General features: G+C 39.3%; 1 protein-coding gene across 1 annotated transcript in view; it reads left to right on the top strand.

Moving 5' to 3' along the window:
* The window catches only part of ttn.2 (titin, tandem duplicate 2), a 268706-nt gene that overhangs the window by 201019 nt on the left and 48098 nt on the right, over positions 1 to 19589 (top strand). The window contains exons 172-201 of the mRNA XM_060928918.1: positions 57 to 362; positions 471 to 752; positions 1043 to 1342; positions 1442 to 1744; positions 1829 to 2137; positions 2227 to 2508; positions 2896 to 3195; positions 3280 to 3573; positions 3660 to 6614; positions 6725 to 7060; positions 7190 to 7474; positions 7709 to 8008; positions 8106 to 8408; positions 8572 to 8847; positions 8940 to 9239; positions 9972 to 10274; positions 10374 to 10673; positions 11121 to 11408; positions 13159 to 13461; positions 13556 to 13858; positions 13949 to 14254; positions 14350 to 14637; positions 14760 to 15050; positions 15481 to 15768; positions 15881 to 16468; positions 17711 to 17815; positions 17909 to 18106; positions 18206 to 18502; positions 18610 to 19197; positions 19282 to 19584. Coding sequence (XP_060784901.1) covers positions 57 to 362; positions 471 to 752; positions 1043 to 1342; positions 1442 to 1744; positions 1829 to 2137; positions 2227 to 2508; positions 2896 to 3195; positions 3280 to 3573; positions 3660 to 6614; positions 6725 to 7060; positions 7190 to 7474; positions 7709 to 8008; positions 8106 to 8408; positions 8572 to 8847; positions 8940 to 9239; positions 9972 to 10274; positions 10374 to 10673; positions 11121 to 11408; positions 13159 to 13461; positions 13556 to 13858; positions 13949 to 14254; positions 14350 to 14637; positions 14760 to 15050; positions 15481 to 15768; positions 15881 to 16468; positions 17711 to 17815; positions 17909 to 18106; positions 18206 to 18502; positions 18610 to 19197; positions 19282 to 19584 — 11880 coding nt within the window. The remainder of the gene's footprint in view (positions 1 to 56; positions 363 to 470; positions 753 to 1042; positions 1343 to 1441; positions 1745 to 1828; positions 2138 to 2226; positions 2509 to 2895; positions 3196 to 3279; positions 3574 to 3659; positions 6615 to 6724; positions 7061 to 7189; positions 7475 to 7708; positions 8009 to 8105; positions 8409 to 8571; positions 8848 to 8939; positions 9240 to 9971; positions 10275 to 10373; positions 10674 to 11120; positions 11409 to 13158; positions 13462 to 13555; positions 13859 to 13948; positions 14255 to 14349; positions 14638 to 14759; positions 15051 to 15480; positions 15769 to 15880; positions 16469 to 17710; positions 17816 to 17908; positions 18107 to 18205; positions 18503 to 18609; positions 19198 to 19281; positions 19585 to 19589) is intronic.

The following is a 19589-nucleotide window of genomic DNA, read 5'->3' as shown; positions in this document are numbered from 1 at the left end:
TTGTCATTTTCACATATTTGCTTTATTTATTTTTATTTATTTATTTTTTTCTTTAGCTGTCCCTGAGCGTCCAGAGGATCTGGAGGTAACAGCTGTCACAAAAGATTCGATTAGCTTAGCTTGGAGACCACCAAAGTATGATGGTGGTGCAGAAGTGACAAGTTATGTTCTTGAAGTCCGTCAGCTAGGAAAAGACAAATTTACTCGTGTTGCAACTGACAGCAAGCTAATGGATCGTAAATTTATTGCTGAGGGTCTCAAAGAGAACGCAACATATGAATTCCGTGTCAGTGCTGTAAATCAAATTGGCCAAGGCAAGCCATCATTCAGCACTAAACCTATTACATGCAAGGATGAGCTTGGTAAGTAACAAGCAAATAATGTGAATGCGAAATAATGTGACATTACAGTTGTAATGCAATATGAGATTAACATGATTTTTACAATTATTTGTTATTATTAAATTTTAGAGCCACCTACCCTTGATCTGGAATTCCGTGACACGCTTTTAGTTCGTGTTGGGCATCCCTGCACTCTCCAAGGTTGTTATACAGGGAAACCAACACCAACAATCAAATGGTTTAAAAATGACGAGGAACTTCAAGCAAATGATGAGATTATGCTCACTAGCACCAAGAGGACCTTGTGCTTGTCTATTGAAAAGGCTAAGCGTGATCATAGTGGTAAATACGGTGTGGTTGTGGAGAACTCATTTGGCATACAGAAGGGCATCTGCACTGTTACTGTTGTTGGTGAGTTTTGGATCTTTGGTCTTATTAGCCAGATGCTATTTTGCTTTTACTGTATAGTGTTCAATCTTTTCTAGTTTTATGAATGTTATTGATTGATTGATTGATTGATTGATTGATTGATTGATTGATTGATTGATTCCAAACAGTAAAGAAAAAAAATATGCAATAATCAAAACATCATCATGAACTAACAGAATAGCGTAGCCACAAGGCAATACATATTAATGTCCGGAAAGGATTAGGAAGAAGTAATACATTTTAAGTAATATAATGTGTGTAAATATTTTCAGATCGACCACAGCCTCCGGAGGGCCCTGTTGTCTTTGAAGAAATATTTAGGGATCACATGGTTATTTCTTGGAAACCACCACTGGATGATGGTGGATGTGCTATATCAAATTACATTGTTGAAAAGAGAGATAGCAACAGGGATCTCTGGATGCCTGTCACAGAGTCCTGCACGAGAACAACATGTAGAGTACCCAAACTAATTGAGGGCAGAGGGTACATTATTAGAATCTTTGCTCAGAACATGTATGGCATAAGTGACCCATTGCTGTCTGCTGAGACAAAAGCCAGGGATGTTTTCAGTAAGTAGATATTTTTCCATAATAGTTTTCACTTGCCTTGATTTGGTAATTTTACTAACATACACGTCTACTCCACTGCACCATCTCTACCAAAAACAGAGGTGCCTGATGCTCCTAAACAACCAGTTGTGAAAGAGGTCTACCAAGACACAGCTCTGATTTCCTGGGAACCACCAGCTGATGGTGGAAAACCAATCACAAACTACATTGTCGAGAAAAGAGAAACAATGTCAAACAGATGGGTTCGTGCTGGAACTGACCGCATCTTCCCTAAACCAGAATACTGGGTTCCAGATCTTCTCAAAGGATGTGAATATGAGTTTCGTGTCATGGCAGAGAATGTCATTGGTGTTGGTGACCCCAGCCCGCCCTCAAAGCCTGTCTTTGCTAAAGATCCCATTGGTAAGTGGTTAGGATATTTCTTTTAACTTTAAGGGTTAATAATATGACATTAAACATCAAAATGTACATTTCCTTTCCATACAGTGATTCCAAGCCCACCAGTAAATCCAATGGCAATTGACAAAACAAAGAATTCAGTCACTCTATCTTGGGGGCCACCAAAGGACTGTGGCAGAGGCAAAATCTTGGGCTACCTGCTTGAGTACCAGAAAGCTGGAGATGAAGAATGGATACAGGTTAATCAGACTCCTGAGTCCTGCCCAGAAACAACATTCAAAATAATCAGCCTCAAAGATGAAATGTTGTATCGGTTTAGAGTGAAAGCAGTGAATGCAGCTGGGGAGTCTGAACCTGCAAATGTTCCTGAACCTGTTCGGGCACAAGACAGACTTGGTTTGTCTGAACATCTTGTTAGTAATTAAACAGAGTGAACTGTTGAAATGTTAAATATGTAAAGCCATATATTTTTTTTCCTTATCTAGAGCCTCCAGAGCTTCTACTGGATATGGGCATGCCTCGTGAGCTTAAAGCCATGGCAGGTACTCATATAAAAATCGTTGCTGGAATCAAGGGTATGCCTTTCCCCAAGGTCACATGGAAGAAAAATGATAAAGAGGTACCTCCAAGAGCAGAAATTGAGACTTCTGGAATAAGAACCAAGCTTGAGATGCGCTACTGTAACCGAGGGGACTGTGGAGACTACACACTCACTGTAGAAAACCCAGCTGGATCCAAGACAGCAACATGCACTGTGATTGTTTACGGTAAGTATTTCCTCAATAATTTAATGGTAGAGCAAGCGGAACTTCAAAAACGATATCTTTTGTGTCTTGCTTATATATACTTATTTATATATTTTTATTTCTTCTTAATTGATATGATAGCACTGGAGCATAAAATTAATAAGAATAAATTATACCTCAGAATCTAGTAAAAATAGATAAGTTCGTTGAAATTACATTTGTGCAATTTATTTGCCCTTAATTATGAATATCTTAAGAGTCTTAATGTATTGTATACTTCTTACCAAAAACACCATGCAGATGACCTCCGTGATGTCTATCAAAATTTATTCACCTCACACATCTAATCAGTAAGAATACATCTTATACTGTTTTGCTAAAATGACAACTCTTTTTGGTCTCTTCTAGACAAACCTGGTCCAATTCAAAATCTGAGGGTATCTGATGTTAGAAGTGACTCAGCACAACTCTCCTGGAAAGATCCAGAAGATAACGGTGGTGTACGCATCACCAACTTTGTGGTGGAGAAAAAGGATGTTGCTTCTGCACAGTGGGTGCCAGTCAGTGCAACATCCAAAAAACGAAGCATTATGGCCAAGCATTTGATGGAAGGCATATCATACATGTTCCGTGTGGCTGCCGAAAATCAGTTTGGCAGAAGTGAATATGTTGCAACAACTAAACCTGTGAAGGCAATGAACCCTCTGTGTAAGTATGAGCAGACGATACGTGTTGCCTTGTCATGAGCTAAGTTGAGCTGGGATTAAAACTATAACCATTTGTGTCCTTTAGTCCCACCTGGTCCACCAAAGGACCTGCATCATGTAGATGTTGACAAAACAGAGGTGTGGCTTGAGTGGAACTGGCCTGATCGCACAGGAGGAAGTGATATTACTGGATTCTTGGTTGAGTATCAGGAGGAGGGTGAGAGAGACTGGATCGTCTTCAAGACTGTGAGCATCCCCGAATGCCATGTGACAGGCCTAGAAGAGGGAAAAACCTATAGATTCCGTGTGAAGGCAGAGAATGCAATTGGTCTTAGCCGACCAGACACCACTATACCAGTGCTCTGCCAAGAAAAACTTGGTAATTTTTTTCCCTCAATTTCCTTATAATAATATTAATATTATACATTCCCCACTTCTAAAATACATCATTTTTTATATTTGCAGTGCCACCAATTGTTGAGGTTGATGCAAAACTGATTGAAGGAATTATTGTGAAGGCTGGAAACACTATCAGGCTGCCTGCAATCATGAGAGGCATTCCAGTTCCAACTGCAAAATGGGTCATTGATGGTGAAGAAATTAAAAGTGGAGGAAATACCAAGATTGACACAGACAACTTCTCAACTGTTCTGAGCATTGCTGAATGCACAAGAAATCACACTGGAAACTATATCCTCACAGTATCTAACCCTGCAGGAAGTAAGACTCTTTCTGTGAATGTCACAGTACTTGATGTCCCTGCTGCACCAATCGGCCCAGTTAAAATCCTTGAAGTAACTCCAGATTCCATGGTCATTGAATGGCGTCCTCCCAAAGATGATGGTGGAAGTCCTGTCACGAATTATATTGTTGAAAAGAAGGAATCGAATAAGGAAACCTGGGGAGGTGTTAGCTCTGGCAGTACTGCAACACGACTTACGCTTTCTCGCTTACAGAGTGGTGTTGAATATATTGTAAGAATCCGTGCAGAAAACAAGATGGGAATTGGTGCGGCTCTTGAAAGTGCACCAACTGTGGCAAAGTACCAGTTTGAGCCACCTGGCCATCCTGGAAAACCTGTTGCATCTGATATTTCTGAGGATGCGCTTACTCTTGGTTGGACAATGCCATTGTATGATGGTGGCAGTCCTATTACTGGTTACATTATTGAGCGTAGACATAAAGGAGGCAAATGGATTCGAGTCAATAAGATACCATGCAAAGACCTCCGATTCAGAGTACTTGGACTTTTTGAGGGTAATGATTATGAGTTTAGAGTATTTGCTGAAAATATTGCTGGTTTTAGTGGACCCTCACCTATCTCAGACCCAGCCAAACCTTGCAGGCCAATTACAGTTCCTGGTCCTCCAGTCAATCCTAAAGTTAAGGATTATAGTTGCACTTATGCTGATTTAGTCTGGATAAAGCCTACAAGAGATGGAGGTAGCCCAATCCTGGGATATGTTGTTGAATGGCAGAAAGCTGGTGGTGAATGGGAAAAGGTTAACAAAGATGATTTGATTAAGCAATGTGCATACAGAGTCAAGGGGCTAACTGAAGGCACCGAATATAGGTTCCGTATTCGAGCTGTCAACATGATTGGAGATGGTGAGACAAGAGAAATCCCAGAATCAGTTATTGCTCAAGATATCCTCATTCCCCCAGAGATTGAAATGGATATCACATGCCGTAAACAAGTGACCGTGCGTGTAGGACACAATATTAACATTATTGGATATGTGAAGGCAAGACCAGATCCTGAGATTATTTGGACCAAAGGAGAGACCATTTTGGAAAGAGATAAACGTACTACTCTTACAACTAATTTGCCTGTAGTACATATGCGTATCAAGGAAGCAACCAGAGCAGATCATGGAAAGTATGTTCTTAAGGCTGTGAATGATAGTGGAGAAGCCTCAGCGACCATCACTGTAATTGTACTGGACAGACCTGGACCCTGCAGGAATCTTAAATTGACATATGTGACCAAAAATTCTTGCATGGTGAACTGGGATGCTCCTGAGGACAATGGAGGCACTGAGATTACAAACTACATTGTTGAGTGCCGTGAGCCAAGCAGCAGAGCTTGGTCAATGATCGATTCTGAGTGCACCAACCGCAAGGTAAAGGCAAAACTCCTGGACAATCATGAATATTTGTTCCGTGTATCTGCAGAGAACAAGTGTGGTCCTGGACAAGCAACAGAAACCAAAACACCGATACTTGCAATTGATCCACTTCAGAAACCTGGTGAACCAGAGAATTTCCATGTAGCTGATATTGGCAAGAACTTCGTTTTCCTTAGATGGCGAAGACCAGATTATGATGGTGGCAGTCCAAATTTAGGCTACATCCTGGAAAAGAAAGCAAAGGATGCTGAGGAGTGGGGAAGCTTACATGATGGCAAAATCAAAGATACATTCTTTATGGCAGACAAATGTGTTGAGAACCAAATATATCAATTTAGAATTAAAGCAACAAATGATGGTGGAGAAAGCAACTGGGTGAAGACATCTGATATTCTGGTCAAAGAACAACTTCAAAAACCAGTTCTTGACCTTAAATTTGCTGGTACTATAGTGGTTAAAGCTGGTGAATCAGTCAGGCTTGAGGCAGCCCTCAGAGGAAAACCACAACCTGAGGTAAAATGGGTGAAGGACAAGGCCACAGAAGATAACCCAAGAGTCACCATTGACACTGGATCAGATTATTCAAAATTCCTTATGACTAAGACCAAACGATCTGACACTGGAAAATATGTCATCACCGCCACAAACTCTGCTGGGAGTTTCACTGCATATGCAAGTATAAGTGTTTTAGATATACCAGGACCTGTCAGGGATGTCAGGGTTACAGGTGTGTCCACAGACAAATGCAGAGTTGTGTGGGATCCTCCAGAGGATGATGGTGGTTGTGAAGTTGATAGCTATATTCTCGAAAAATGTGAAACTAGAAGAATGGTTTGGTCTACATATTCTCCGAATGTTGTCACAAACTACTGTAACGTGACTCGCCTTGTGGAAGGTAATGAGTACATCTTTAGGATTAGAGCAGAAAACAAGATGGGAACAGGTCCTCCAATGGAGAGTAAACCTGTTATTGCCAAAACCCAGTACAGCAGACCTGGACCACCTGATCCACCAGAGGTCACCAAAATTGGTAAGGATGAGATGACTGTGATGTGGGCTCCTCCTAAGAATGATGGTGGAAAATCCATTACCGGCTACATCCTAGAAAGAAAGGAGAAGCGTGCTGTAAGATGGGTACCAGTTACAAAAAGTCCCATCTCTGAGAGACGCATGAGAGTAACCAACTTGATTCCTAATCATGAATATCAATATCGTGTTAAAGCTGAAAATGAGGTTGGATTGGGAGAACCAAGCAAACCTTCAAGACCAGTTGCTGCTAAGGATCCAATTGGTATATATTTTGTTTATTTATATGCTTTCATAATATAACAACTTTTATGTGATTAAAAAACAATTCTTTATGATAAAGGGCCAATATGTACATTTATGTGACTATTTCAGAGCCCCCTGGTCCTCCTGGCAGTCTGAAAGTGGTGGACAGTACAAAGACTTCAGTTACACTTGGCTGGTCCAAGCCAGTGTATGATGGTGGTGCTCCAATCATTGGATATTTGGTTGAAATGAGAGAAAAGATTGAAATGGAAGGTGAACAAGAGCGAGATCCAGAAGAAGGCTGGTCAAAATGCAATACTAGCGGGCAGCTTGTTCTCACTGAATTCACAATGCTCAATTTGGATGACAGGAAGCAATATGAATTCCGTGTCTCTGCACAAAATCAAGTTGGAATGGGTCGCCCAGCAAAACTTAAAGATGCTGTGACACCAAAAGAGATTCATGGTAAGATGCATTCTGATCTTCCTCAATGCAAAACACACACACACACACACACACACACACACACACACACACACACACACACACACACACAGTATGCCTACATTATTAACATTTTCTTTTTTACTACAGAATTGCCAGAGATTGAGCTGGATGCCAGTTTGAGAAAGGGACTCAGTGTAAGAGCAGGTTGTCCTATAAGACTGTTTGCTACATTCAGAGGAAGGCCATCACCCAAAGTGACCTGGAAACGCATCGGTATTGACAATGTTATCAGGAAAGGTCATGTTGACCAAATTGATACGATGACCTTCCTTGTTATACCTGAGAGCACACGCGAAGACTCTGGAAGATACTGTCTGACACTCTCAAATCCTTCAGGAGAGAAAGCTGTATTTGTTCGTGTTAAGGTCTTGGGTATGTTAAATAACACTTAATGTTTAATGTATAATTACAAATGAGTAAATCATTGATACATAGGTAAACAACAGAATTGTTAATTGAAAGATTAAAGAATAAAGTCCAGGATAAGTCATAGGCTTTTTTTTTTAAATCTATTTCATTTTTATTCTTTTTTCTATAGGAATGTAAATTAAAAAAAAAAAAACAATTAGGACAGACACTAACACATTAACATATTATTTTAAACAGATACCCCTGGACCCGTTGGTGAACTGGAAGCAACTGATGTCACAAAGACATCTTGCCAACTCTCCTGGTTACCTCCAGAAAATGATGGTGGCAGTCCAATCCTTAACTACGTTGTTGAAAAGCGTGAAGTTGATCGGAAGACATGGACAAATTGCACCAGCGACTTAAAGAAAACAAGCTTTAAAATCACAAACCTAACACCAGGAACTGAATACTACTTCAGGGTCATGGCAGTCAACAAGTATGGTGTTGGGGTGCCAAAAGACTCTCCGAAATCCTATATGGCTGTAGATCCCATGAGTAAGTGACTATATTCTGTATACTGCATAAGAGATATTGTTCCTGTTTATATAATAATACATTAATTAATTATATTGCATTCATTTTTAACTTAAAGGTGAACCAGATCCACCCAAAAAGATGGATGTCTTGGAGATTTCAAAGAACAGTGCAACACTTGCATGGCTAAAACCACTGAGAGATGGAGGATCTAAGATCACTGGCTACATAGTTGATTATCAGGTGGCTGGTCAACCTGAGGACAAATGGACATCATACTCAGTTGTAAAAGATTTGAGCATTGTTGTTGTTGGTCTAAAAGAAAACACAAGGTATAGATTCAGGGTTGCTGCAAGAAACGCTATCGGATGCAGTCTGCCAAGAGAGGCTGAAGGAATTTTCGAAGTCAAAGAGCAGCTGAGTATGTATCAGTATTTTTCTAGTTCCATTTTGAATGGAACATTTTTAATGGTTTTATAAACATTGCCTTCCATGTTTAACACACACACACACACACACACACACACACACACACACACACACACACACACATATAATATTTTTTTTTACCATTTATGTTTCAGTGGGACCAAAGATTATCATGCCTGATGTGGTCACAGCAAAGGCAGGAACAAAGCTGAAGGTTGAAGCACTTGTGTCTGGCAAACCTGTTCCAGTCACTACATGGAAAAGAGGAAGTGATGATGTGGTTGCATTTGATCGTCTTTCTATCCAAAAAACATTGTCCTCATCCACATTAATGATTAAAGATGTTTCAAGGAAGGACAGTGGTTATTACAGTCTTACTGCTGAGAACAACATTTCGAAGGTCGACCAAATTCTCAGAATTATCATCATGGGTAAGTTACCAGTAAAGAAGAACAATATATTCATAACGATATTCATTATAAATGCCTTTGTTATGCCTAACATGTTTACATGTTTTCTTTAGATATCCCTGGTCCACCAGAGGGACCCCTGGAAATTCTTGAGCCGGACATTGATGCCTGCACTCTTGCGTGGAACTCACCAACTGAGGATGGTGGTAGCAATATCACTAATTATGTTGTTGAAAAATGTGATGTGAGCAGAGGTGACTGGGTCCCTGCTGTAGCCTCTTGCACCAAGACCAGTTGCCGAGTGACAAAACTTACCCCTGGCAAGGAATATGGTTTCCGAGTGCGTGCTGAAAATCGCTTTGGAATTTCAGAGCCAATCTACTCTGAAAAAATGATTGCCAGATATCCATTTGGTAGGTCTAACAGTCTGTACCAAAAATTTTATTTTGGGGTGCTTTCACCTGTGTAATATTTAGTTATTTTAATCAAACTTTTTAAATCAAATTAATGTGTACCCCTTTGGGGAGGTCCATTTCAGGTCCATTAGAGTAGTCGCATTAGAATCACAAGTAGTACAATGTATAAGGGACATCTAGGCCACAGAGCACTAAAACTCCTTTAACCAAATTAGATCAAAAATAACTAGATAGACACTGTGACGAAAGTCACAGTAATTTGCACTAGTTGACCTTTGTGAATTGAAGGTCAAGGAAAAGTTGCGCCCTGCCGCCTTGAACAAAATAAAAAGTAAATAAATGAATTAATTAAAAACTGATTGAAAAAAATCATGAAAATTGACAGAGTTATAAGTGACTGAAAAAAAGCCTGTTTTTCATGGATCATTCTGGTTCAGTGATCCGGATCAGCACCAAAAGTCATAGCAACTTAATTCAGCCCAGAGGTATTCTTCATGTGGAATTTGGTGATGATAATGGGTTGACAACTGAGGGAGAAATAGCGTCCTAAAAATTTTAGGAAAATAATAATAATAATAATAATAATAAGAGGAAAGTAGAAAGACCTGAGTAAGAGTAACAATTTTCACTACTGCTGCTAGCGCAAATAAAAAATGAACAAAAAGTGGTGAGAAAGAGTCCATATTCCGTATGAAACCCATTAATGACTTTTTAAAAATGTTATTTCAGATCCACCCAGTGAACCAAGGAACTGCTGTGTCAATAAAATCAACAAGGACTTTGTTGTTTTGTCATGGGAGAGGCCACTCAATGATGGTGGTAGTCCTATTATTGGATACTCAATTGAACGTAAAGAGAGAAACAGCCTTTTATGGGTCAAGGCAAATGAGACACTTGTTCGTCCAACGGAATACTCCTGCTATGGCCTTATTGACGGTCTGGAATATACATTCAGAGTATCTGCTGTGAATAAGGCAGGCCAAAGCAAACCAAGCAAACCTACTGAGATCATTACAGCAAGGACCCCAGTTGGTATGTAGTAGAGAAGATATTTTACTAAAATATCGTACTGTATTAAGGTGTGAAATCAAATATTTAATTAATTAATTTTATTTATTTATTTTTTACTAGATCCACCTGGTAAACCAGAGGTTCTTGACATTACAAAAAATTCAGTTTCCCTTGTTTGGAACCGTCCAAAACATGATGGTGGTAGCAAACTTATTGGTTATTTTGTTGAGTCTTTGAAGCTTCCAGGTGACAAGTGGGTGCGTATAAATGCAAGTGCCCAGAATGTGCCAAAAGAGGAGTACATTGTCACTGGACTTGAAGAGGGAGCCCAATACAAGTTCAGAATTATTGCAAAGACAGTAATTAACATCAGTGAGCCTTCAGAAGAGTCTGATGCAATCGCAGTCATTGCAGAGCATGGTAATTCTAGCTTTACTTATATAATTTACAACCCCATCTCCAAAAAAGTTGGGATGCTGTGTAAAATTTAAATAGAACGTGATGATTTACAAATCATGGAAACCTGATATTTTGTTGGAAATAGTACAAAGACAACATATAAAATGCTGAAACTGAGAAATTTTATTGTTTGAAAACTATATGCTCATTTTGAATTTGATGCCCCAGAGTGGTGAACCCCATCTTTACTTCAGAGAGACTCCTCCTCTCTGGGATGCTCTTATTATACACAATCATCTTACTGACCTGTTGCCAATTAACCAAATTAGTTACCTAGTAACCTAATTCACAAATCGTCACATTCTGTTTTTATTTACAGTTTTTTTTTTTAATGGGGCCATACATTTAATAATTCCAGATGAAATATTGCAATTTAAATCTTGGTTTTCTTTTTGTGTCACATATCAGTTCCACCAAGGGTTGAGATCAGTCTTGAAATGAAGAACCTTATCGTTGTTAAAGCTGGAGCAAATGCTTGCCTTTATGCTGAGGTCTACGGAAAACCATTACCAAAAGTTACATGGAAGAGAGATGGTGTGCCATTGACATCTGTTGAGGGCATGAAGATGTCTCAGAAGAGACACCTCTTCCTCTTAGAATTGTTCTCTGTGACAAGAAAGGAGACTGGAGACTATGCTATTTTTGCTGAGAACCCTAGTGGCACCAAGTCTGGCACCATTAAGCTGAAAGTTCTGGGTAAGTTGTCATTAGCTATGTAATAATGGTTCCACCAGCACATCATCTCATTTACACCTTGCATTAACATGCATTCTCTCAGTTTGAACATGTGCAGTTCTGTGCAAAAGTCTTAGGCACGTGTGAAGAAATGCTGTAGAACAAAATGGCTTAAAAAATAATGAAATGAAATGAAATGTTTCAACATTAAAAAAAATACTATAAACAGTAATCAGTGAGCCATAATAAATGAAACAAAGTCAGTATTCAGTGTGTTGACCCTTTGCTTTAAAAAAAAAAAAATCCGTCTCAGGTCCAACGAGGTCAGTTTTATGTGGAAATGATCTGTAGGTTTTCCTGAGCATCTTCCAGAACCAGCCACAGTTCTTCTGGACACTTTGACTGTCACACTCACTTCTTCATTTTACACCAAAACCCAGCAGCCTTCATTATGCTTTCTTTTTTCATCTGAAAAGTGCTCTCTTATGGAATATGCTGCTCAGATGCAAACTTTTTTTTCTATAACGTTTAATTTTGTGCTGGAAAACAAACATTTTTGTACTGACTCGATAATGTAGAAATCATAAAATAGAACTCTATAACAAAGTTTGTATGAGAAAAAATAAAGGTGCCAAAGACTTTTGCACAGTACTGTGCTTCCATTTCGGTGTGGTGTGACATGATTTCATCAATAAAGTGTGAGTAATGTAATGTAATCCCTTCGCATTGCTTTTCTGGTTAGTGGTTGAACAAGATGCAAAACAATGAAATGATCGTTTTGATTTACACTGAGGCAGTTTGTCTTCACATCATACAATGAAAAACAATGCATACGCACCACATTTCCATACGGCATGGTTTGTGTGCTGCTCACTGTAAAACACTACGCCATGGTGATTGTTTTCCTCCTCATCCCAAAGTCGGGTTTGCATTCCAAGATGACATGAAATCTCCATAATTCTGTTTGTTATGAGAAGTGTAAAGATATTTTTGGTTCACTATGAAACTGTGGCGGGACTAATTAGACTATGGATGAGCCACCCCAGTCTAGTTTATTAACAGGAAACACTGTTTTATGTGTCAGGAGAACAGTGCCTTTTACACAGATTTTAAAGGGCTCAGTTATCATGATCTATTTATGGCAGAAGGAAGATCTATACCTGTCTGAGTTGTGGATGATGTTAAAAGTGGTAAATGTATCCCGTAGGGGTGCTACTGAGGCGATTATTCGTAGATAGTTACTGGATCAGCCACCAAAAACAGTGCAAAATATCGCATGCTTTTCAGTACTGTTTCTATGCATTCTATAAACAGTGCATCTAGTACAAAAATCCCGTGGCACGACATATATGTATAAAAATAATACAGTACAGTGTAAGAGTGTGATGTGGTAGTGCAGTATGGCAGTGTTTCTCAACCTTTATTCAGTCACGACACCCTTCAGAAGTATGCAAATTCTCAAGGCACCCCCATATAAAATATACGCAGTCACGCTGACCCCGGCAGTGACGTTGTGACATGGGAAAGGGGGCTGTGAGACAAATTTTGATGATGCATGAGGCGGCGATGATCTGCATTAGTGTAACTATCGTTTTTTGGAATTTTAATTTATTTTATTTATTTCAATGTTAGAATATATAATTTTTTGACGGCACCCCTAATGACGCCAGATGGCACCCCAGTTGAGAAAGGCTGCAGTATGGTGAAAAACATTGTAGTTATAAGCAGTAGACAGTGAAATTAAAATCACATTTTAATCTTGTACTCACAGATAAACCTGGACCCCCAGCATCAGTTAAGATCAGTCAAGTCTTTTCTGACCGGATCAAACTGCGGTGGGAGCCACCTCTTTCAGATGGTGGTTCTGAAATAACCAACTACATTATTGATAAACGTGAAACAAGCAGAGCCAACTGGGCTCAGGTTACGTCCAACATTAACGGCCAGATTACAAGCTGCTCAGTGGAAAAATTGATTGAGGGTCATGAATACGAGTTCCGCATCAGTGCTGAAAACAAGTACGGTGTTGGTGATCCAACTGTCACTACATCTGTGATTGCAAAGAATCCATATGGTAAGTAGCTTAGAATTAATATGTTATCCTAAATGATCACAGCTTGAATTTATAAACTGTCCATTCATGTTCATAATATTATTCCCAAAACCAGATGTTCCCGGACCCTGTGACCCACCTGTTATTACCAATGTTACCAAAGACCACATGACTGTGAGCTGGAAAGCCCCTGCTGATGATGGCAAATCCCCAATTCTTGGATACATGGTTGAAAAACGTGAAATTCAAGAAGTCACTTGGTCTAAAATAAACAGAAAACCTGTCATTGATAGAACCATTAAAGCTGGAGGTCTCACTGAGGGTTCTGAGTATGAATTCAGAGTTATTGCTCTCAATAAGGCTGGTCTTGGCAAACCAAGTGATCCCTCTCAAGCTGCTCTTGCAGTGGACCCACTATGTAAGTGAAGTTTCCTATTTGTAATCCGGTTTTCCTTAAATTAGATTTTGATTGTTTTGAGACACTTGCATTAATCTTCTTTTACTATAGATCCTCCAGGGCCACCTGCTTTCCCCAAGGTCATTGACTCTACACACAGCACAGTCAGTCTATCCTGGACCAAGCCTGCCTATGATGGTGGTTGTGAAATTTTGGGCTACCTGGTTGAGGTCAAGAGGGCAGATTCAGAGGACTGGTTAAAGTGCAATATACCAAAAAATCTCCAGGATACAAAATTCCTTGTCACTGGGCTTCTTGATAACACGGAGTATCAATTCCGTGTGACTGCTGTAAATAAGATTGGACTTAGTGAGCCGAGTGAAGTTCCTGGGAAACATATGGCGCGGGACATTTTAAGTATGTTAAATGTCTGGGGGGGGTTTGATAACGATGTAAAATATTCCAATTTTACATGCTTATTACTATACTTTCTGTTTTGTTTTTTCTTATAGTTGCTCCTGAGGCAGACCTTGATGCAGATCTTAGGAAAGCACTTGTATTGCGTGCTGGAGTCACATTGAGACTCTATGTGCCAATTAGAGGCCGTCCTGCACCAAAGGTGACATGGAGTAAGGTCAATGCCAACTTGAAGGAGAGGCAAGGTCTTATGATCAACACAACTGAATGGGATACTTATGTATACTGTGAAGACATCAACAGATATGATGCCGGCAAATATGTGCTAACCCTTGAAAACAGCAGTGGCTCCAAGTCCTATACCATTGTTGTCAAAGTCTTAGGTATTATATTGAATAATGTTTCTGAAATATTATGTTAACCTTAAAATAGCTTTGTCATAAATTACTCTTTAGCTATATACATCATAATATTCACTCCATGTTATGCATTTAATCTTACTTAGATACGCCTGGACCACCACTCAAGCTGATTGTCAAAGAAACATCAAAAAATCATGTGTCCATCACTTGGGATCCTCCACTAATTGATGGTGGAAGTCCAGTGAAGAGCTATGTTGTGGAAAAACGTCTGGCAGAACGGAAAGCATGGACCTGTGTTGCTACTGAGTGCCCAAAAACATCTTTCAGAGTTACAAATCTAGAAGCTGGAAAAGACTACTGTTTCAGAGTCTCAGCTGAAAATGTGTATGGTATTGGTGAAGGCTGTGAGACACCTGGACCAGTTAAAGCCTCAGGTTAGAGTTGTTATACTTTTGTACTAACTAAAGCTTTAATTGGTGGCACAGTGGTGCAGTGGTTGGCACTGTTCCCTAACAGCAAGAAGGTTCTGGGTTTGAACCTCACAGGGGCCTTTCTGTGTGGAGTTTGCATGTTCTCCCCGTGTCTGTGTGGGCTTCCTCTGGGTGCTCCGATTTCCCCCACCGTCCAAAGACATGCAGTTAGGTTAACTGGCTACTCTAAATTGCCCATAATTGTGAATGGTTGAGAGGAGAAAACCTCCATAGTAATCCAGTATAAGGCAACAGAAACTTTCATGGTTGGAGCCAACAGAGTGGCCACATTGTTGCAGTGATATGCAAAATCGCGAAAGAGGGACAGAGAGATCTTTAATTAATGAGATTGTGTTAAATAATTAAATCAAATCCTAATAATGTTGTGTTGCAGAGCAACCTGGACCAGTTACAGACTTCAAAGCGGCACTGGTCACCAAGGATTCTTGCACTCTTATTTGGAAGAAGCCCATCAGTGATGGTGGAAGCCATATTGTTGCATATGCATTAGAAATCAGTGAAGGTGAAGACAAATGGAAGCAGCTCATGAAGGCAAAACACCTGCAATACACAGTACAGGACCTGAAAGAAGGAAAAGAATACTCTTTCAGAGTTAAAGCTTTTAATGAGTCTGCTGAAGGACCCACCACTGAACTGACTGTGGTGGCTAAGGATCAAATTGGTATGTTTGATTATATTTATCATTTTTGAAAACACAAAACTATTATTGCATTTTTTTAAACAGCGTTGTTGGAGTCGTCTAGTGTATTTATATTCACACATTTACTCTGCAGTTCTCCCAGACTGTGACCTTAAGGGGTTGCCAGACTCTTGTTATGTGGCAAAGGAGGGAAGCATGGTTCGCCTCACAATCCCAATTTCTGGCATTCCTGCTCCATCAGTCACGTGGAAGAAGGGTGGTGTTGCTCTGGGAGATAGTGGAAGAATCTCTGTTGAATCCACAGTTACAAACACAACCTTGCTGATACGTGACTGTCAGAGAAATGATGCGGAAAAGTACTGTCTCATTTTGAAAAACAGTGCAGGAACCAAGGAATCCACCATAGACATCAAAGTAGTTGGGAAGCCTGGAATTTGCACAGCGCCCATCAAATTAGATGAAATTACAGCTGATGGAATTACTTTAGAATGGGGTCCACCCAAGGATGATGGTGGATCAGAAATTTCCAACTACATTATAGAGAAGAGGCAGTCCACAAATAACAAGTGGGTCACTGTTGCTTCAGCCATTCAGAAGAACATCATGAGAGTCACCAGACTCCATGAGGGAACGGAGTACCTATTCAGAGTGTGTGCTGAAAACAAATATGGCATTGGAGACTTCCTAAGATCTGATCCAGTGGTGGCTAAACATCCATTCAGTGAGTGTTCATAAAGATCTTCAAGACTTTACACAAAATTAATACACTGTATTTTGAAAAAAAAAATCTCTTAACCTTGCCTAAAAAAAAAAAAATAATAATAATAATAATAATAATAATAACTTAAAATCTGTTCAGATAAAAATCAAGAAATTATTTGATATTTGAGTTACTGACTAAAATCCTTTGCGTTATGTGATTTCCATTTTGCTTCCATTTTTAGTTTGAAATTACAATAGAATATTTAATTAATGGAATGAAATATGTGGCCCATTCTATAATCGCGGGTACATTTCAAGTGTTGACTCTGTTAGTCATTGTCAACTCTGTTATCGCTAAACAGGGCAATCCCTCAACAGAATTGACGATAACAGAGTTGACATTTTCCACCATTTTGTGTCTTAACTCCACATGCTAACCTCAAAGTAGCTACCACATGGCATGAATAAAAAAATAATTTCATGGATTTTAATCATATTATTGTTTTTAAAAAATGAGTGAGAGATTCGCTCCAATATCACAATAACAGAGTTGACAAATAATTAATCCACTGTTAGTGTAAAATCCTCAACATTTTGTTCAAATGAATGAGAGATGAAACAGAACATACCTCACTGCCTTTCTGAAGTTTCCCGCCAGAGGAAGTGACATCACGTGTCATGCGTATTATTAAAAGTCTTTGTGGATTTAATGTGGTTTTATAACAGAGTTAACAGAGCTGACAAAAACATTAGGACAGATAATTTTTTTTATTATTACTGAAATTTCACATAGTACAGAAAATAGACTTTCTATCCAATTGATTTTATAACAGTGAATAGAATCAGCCCCCAAAAACAGTGTTAGACTGAATCACTTCCTGTTTATTGGAGTTGAATGGATGAATCAGGAGTCAAAGACAGCCAGTAATGTGGGGGGAGGGGTGGGGGTCATTTAGTTAATGTTTTATGGATAAATTGGGTCTAAAATGTACATCAGGCATCACTGTTGGTGAAAGTTTGTCATAATTTGCATTATTGTTTAAAACTGATTCAATCAAGATTTCTTTTGTGGAAAATAACAAAAGGTTTATCTCAGAGATGTGAAGTGTACCCCAAATTCTAGAATGACCCATGTGCCATTATAAAACTCATGGAATGGAATATTGAGCTTAAAAGTATAGATTTAAAATAGTGTTGCATGAAGGTAAGCATGAGTTGTGTACAAAATTATGTAAAACATTTTTTTTTTCTTTTTCAAAAGATGCACCAGAGGCTCCAGCTCCACCACAGGTCTTGACTATTCGCCATGAGTCTGCTATTGTGTCATGGTCAGATCCAAAGGATACTGGAGGCTCTCCTATCACAGGTTTTTTTTTTCTTCCTACAGTTTCTAATTTATTTATTGCAATGTGTTTTGGTCATGTAAAATTATTTACCATGTTTTAAATTTTGATTTTAGGGTACCATGTGGAATTCAAAGATAGGAACAGTTTATTGTGGAAGAGAGCCACCAAGACACCTCTGAGAGTGAAGGAGTGCAGAGTGACTGGTTTAGTTGAGGGTCTTGAGTATGAATTCAGAGTCATGGCTATAAACGTGGCTGGACTAGGAAAACCAAGCAAACCAACTGAAGCATTTGTGGCGCTTGATCCAATTGGTAAATTTGTGGTCTTTAAGATTATTTTGTACATTTTCAATGAAATAACACATACTTAATTGATTATACAGCTAATGTTCTATTGCTAATGTCATTTAGATCCCCCCGGCAAACCTGATGTAATCAGTGTTACAAGGAACAGTGTGACACTCATTTGGACTGCGCCTAAATACGATGGAGGTCATAAGCTGACTGGCTATATGGTTGAAAAACTCGAACATCCAGGAAAGGTCTGGATGAAGGCCAACCATATCAATATCCAGAGTTGTGCTTTCACAGTAACAGACTTGCATGAAGGCTGCATGTATAATTTTAGAATTAGGGCAAAGAATGCAGCTGGTTCCATCAGTGCTCCCTCAGAGCAAACTGATACCCTTGTCTGCAAAGATGAATATGGTAGGTTTTACTCACTGAGTTTGATTTACAGATGTTATATTTGATTTATAGAATTTACAGAACATTCTGAAACAAAAACCTATTATCAATATCTTACCTTTTTACAGAGCCACCAACTATTACAATCGACCCTGAAATGAAGGATGGTGTCACTGTCAAGGCTGGAGAAACAATTGTGATCTCTGCATCAAGTATCCTTGGCAAGCCTCCACCTACAACTGTATGGTCGAAAGAAGGAAGAGAATTCAAGCCATCGGATGTTGTCCAGATTACAAGCACTCCTACATCTTCATCTCTGTCAATTAAATATGCCAACAGAAAGAACAGTGGGGAGTATACAATTACTGCCAGCAACCCATTTGGTATTAAGGAAGAAAAAGTAAAAGTAAAAATCCTAGATGTGCCTGGTCCACCTGGTCCTATTGAGGTTAGCAGTGTCTCTGCTGAAAAATGCACACTGACATGGTCACCACCAGAAGAGGATGGAGGCTGTGCTATCAAATCATATACTCTTGAAAAGAGAGAAACTAGCCGCCTACTTTGGACAAAGCTTGCTGAAAATGTAATAGATTGCCGTCATGTAGCCTGCAAGTTGATTAAAGGCAATGAATACATCTTCCGTGTTTCAGCGGTCAATCAGTATGGTACAGGTGATGCTATCCAGTCTGGTCCAGTCAAAATGGTTGACAGCTTTGGTAAGTTTAAGTTCATATTTCACACTTTCATTTGCGATGTACTGTTATGTGATTAATGTGATTATATGATGTTATTTTTGCCAGGACCCCCTGGGCCACCATCAAAACCAGAAATTGATAATGTCAGCAGAACCGCTGTAACTATTTCCTGGAAGAGACCAGTGATGGATGGAGGAAGTGATATTAGAGGGTATAGTGTTGAGAGAAAGGAGAGGAGAGGTATGAGATGGGTTAGAGCTTCAAAGAAGTCCATCTCCGATCTACGTTACAAAGTATCAGGCCTTACAGAAGGAGTTGAGTATGAGTTCCGTGTAACTGCAGAGAACAAAGCTGGTTTTGGAGAACCCAGTGAGCCATCCCAGCCTGTGCTGACAAAGGACATTGCATGTAAG

Source organism: Neoarius graeffei, chromosome 9, assembly GCF_027579695.1.
Source record: "Neoarius graeffei isolate fNeoGra1 chromosome 9, fNeoGra1.pri, whole genome shotgun sequence".
Taxonomy (NCBI): Eukaryota; Metazoa; Chordata; class Actinopteri; order Siluriformes; family Ariidae; genus Neoarius; species Neoarius graeffei.
This window is presented reverse-complemented; position numbering and strand designations above follow the sequence as displayed.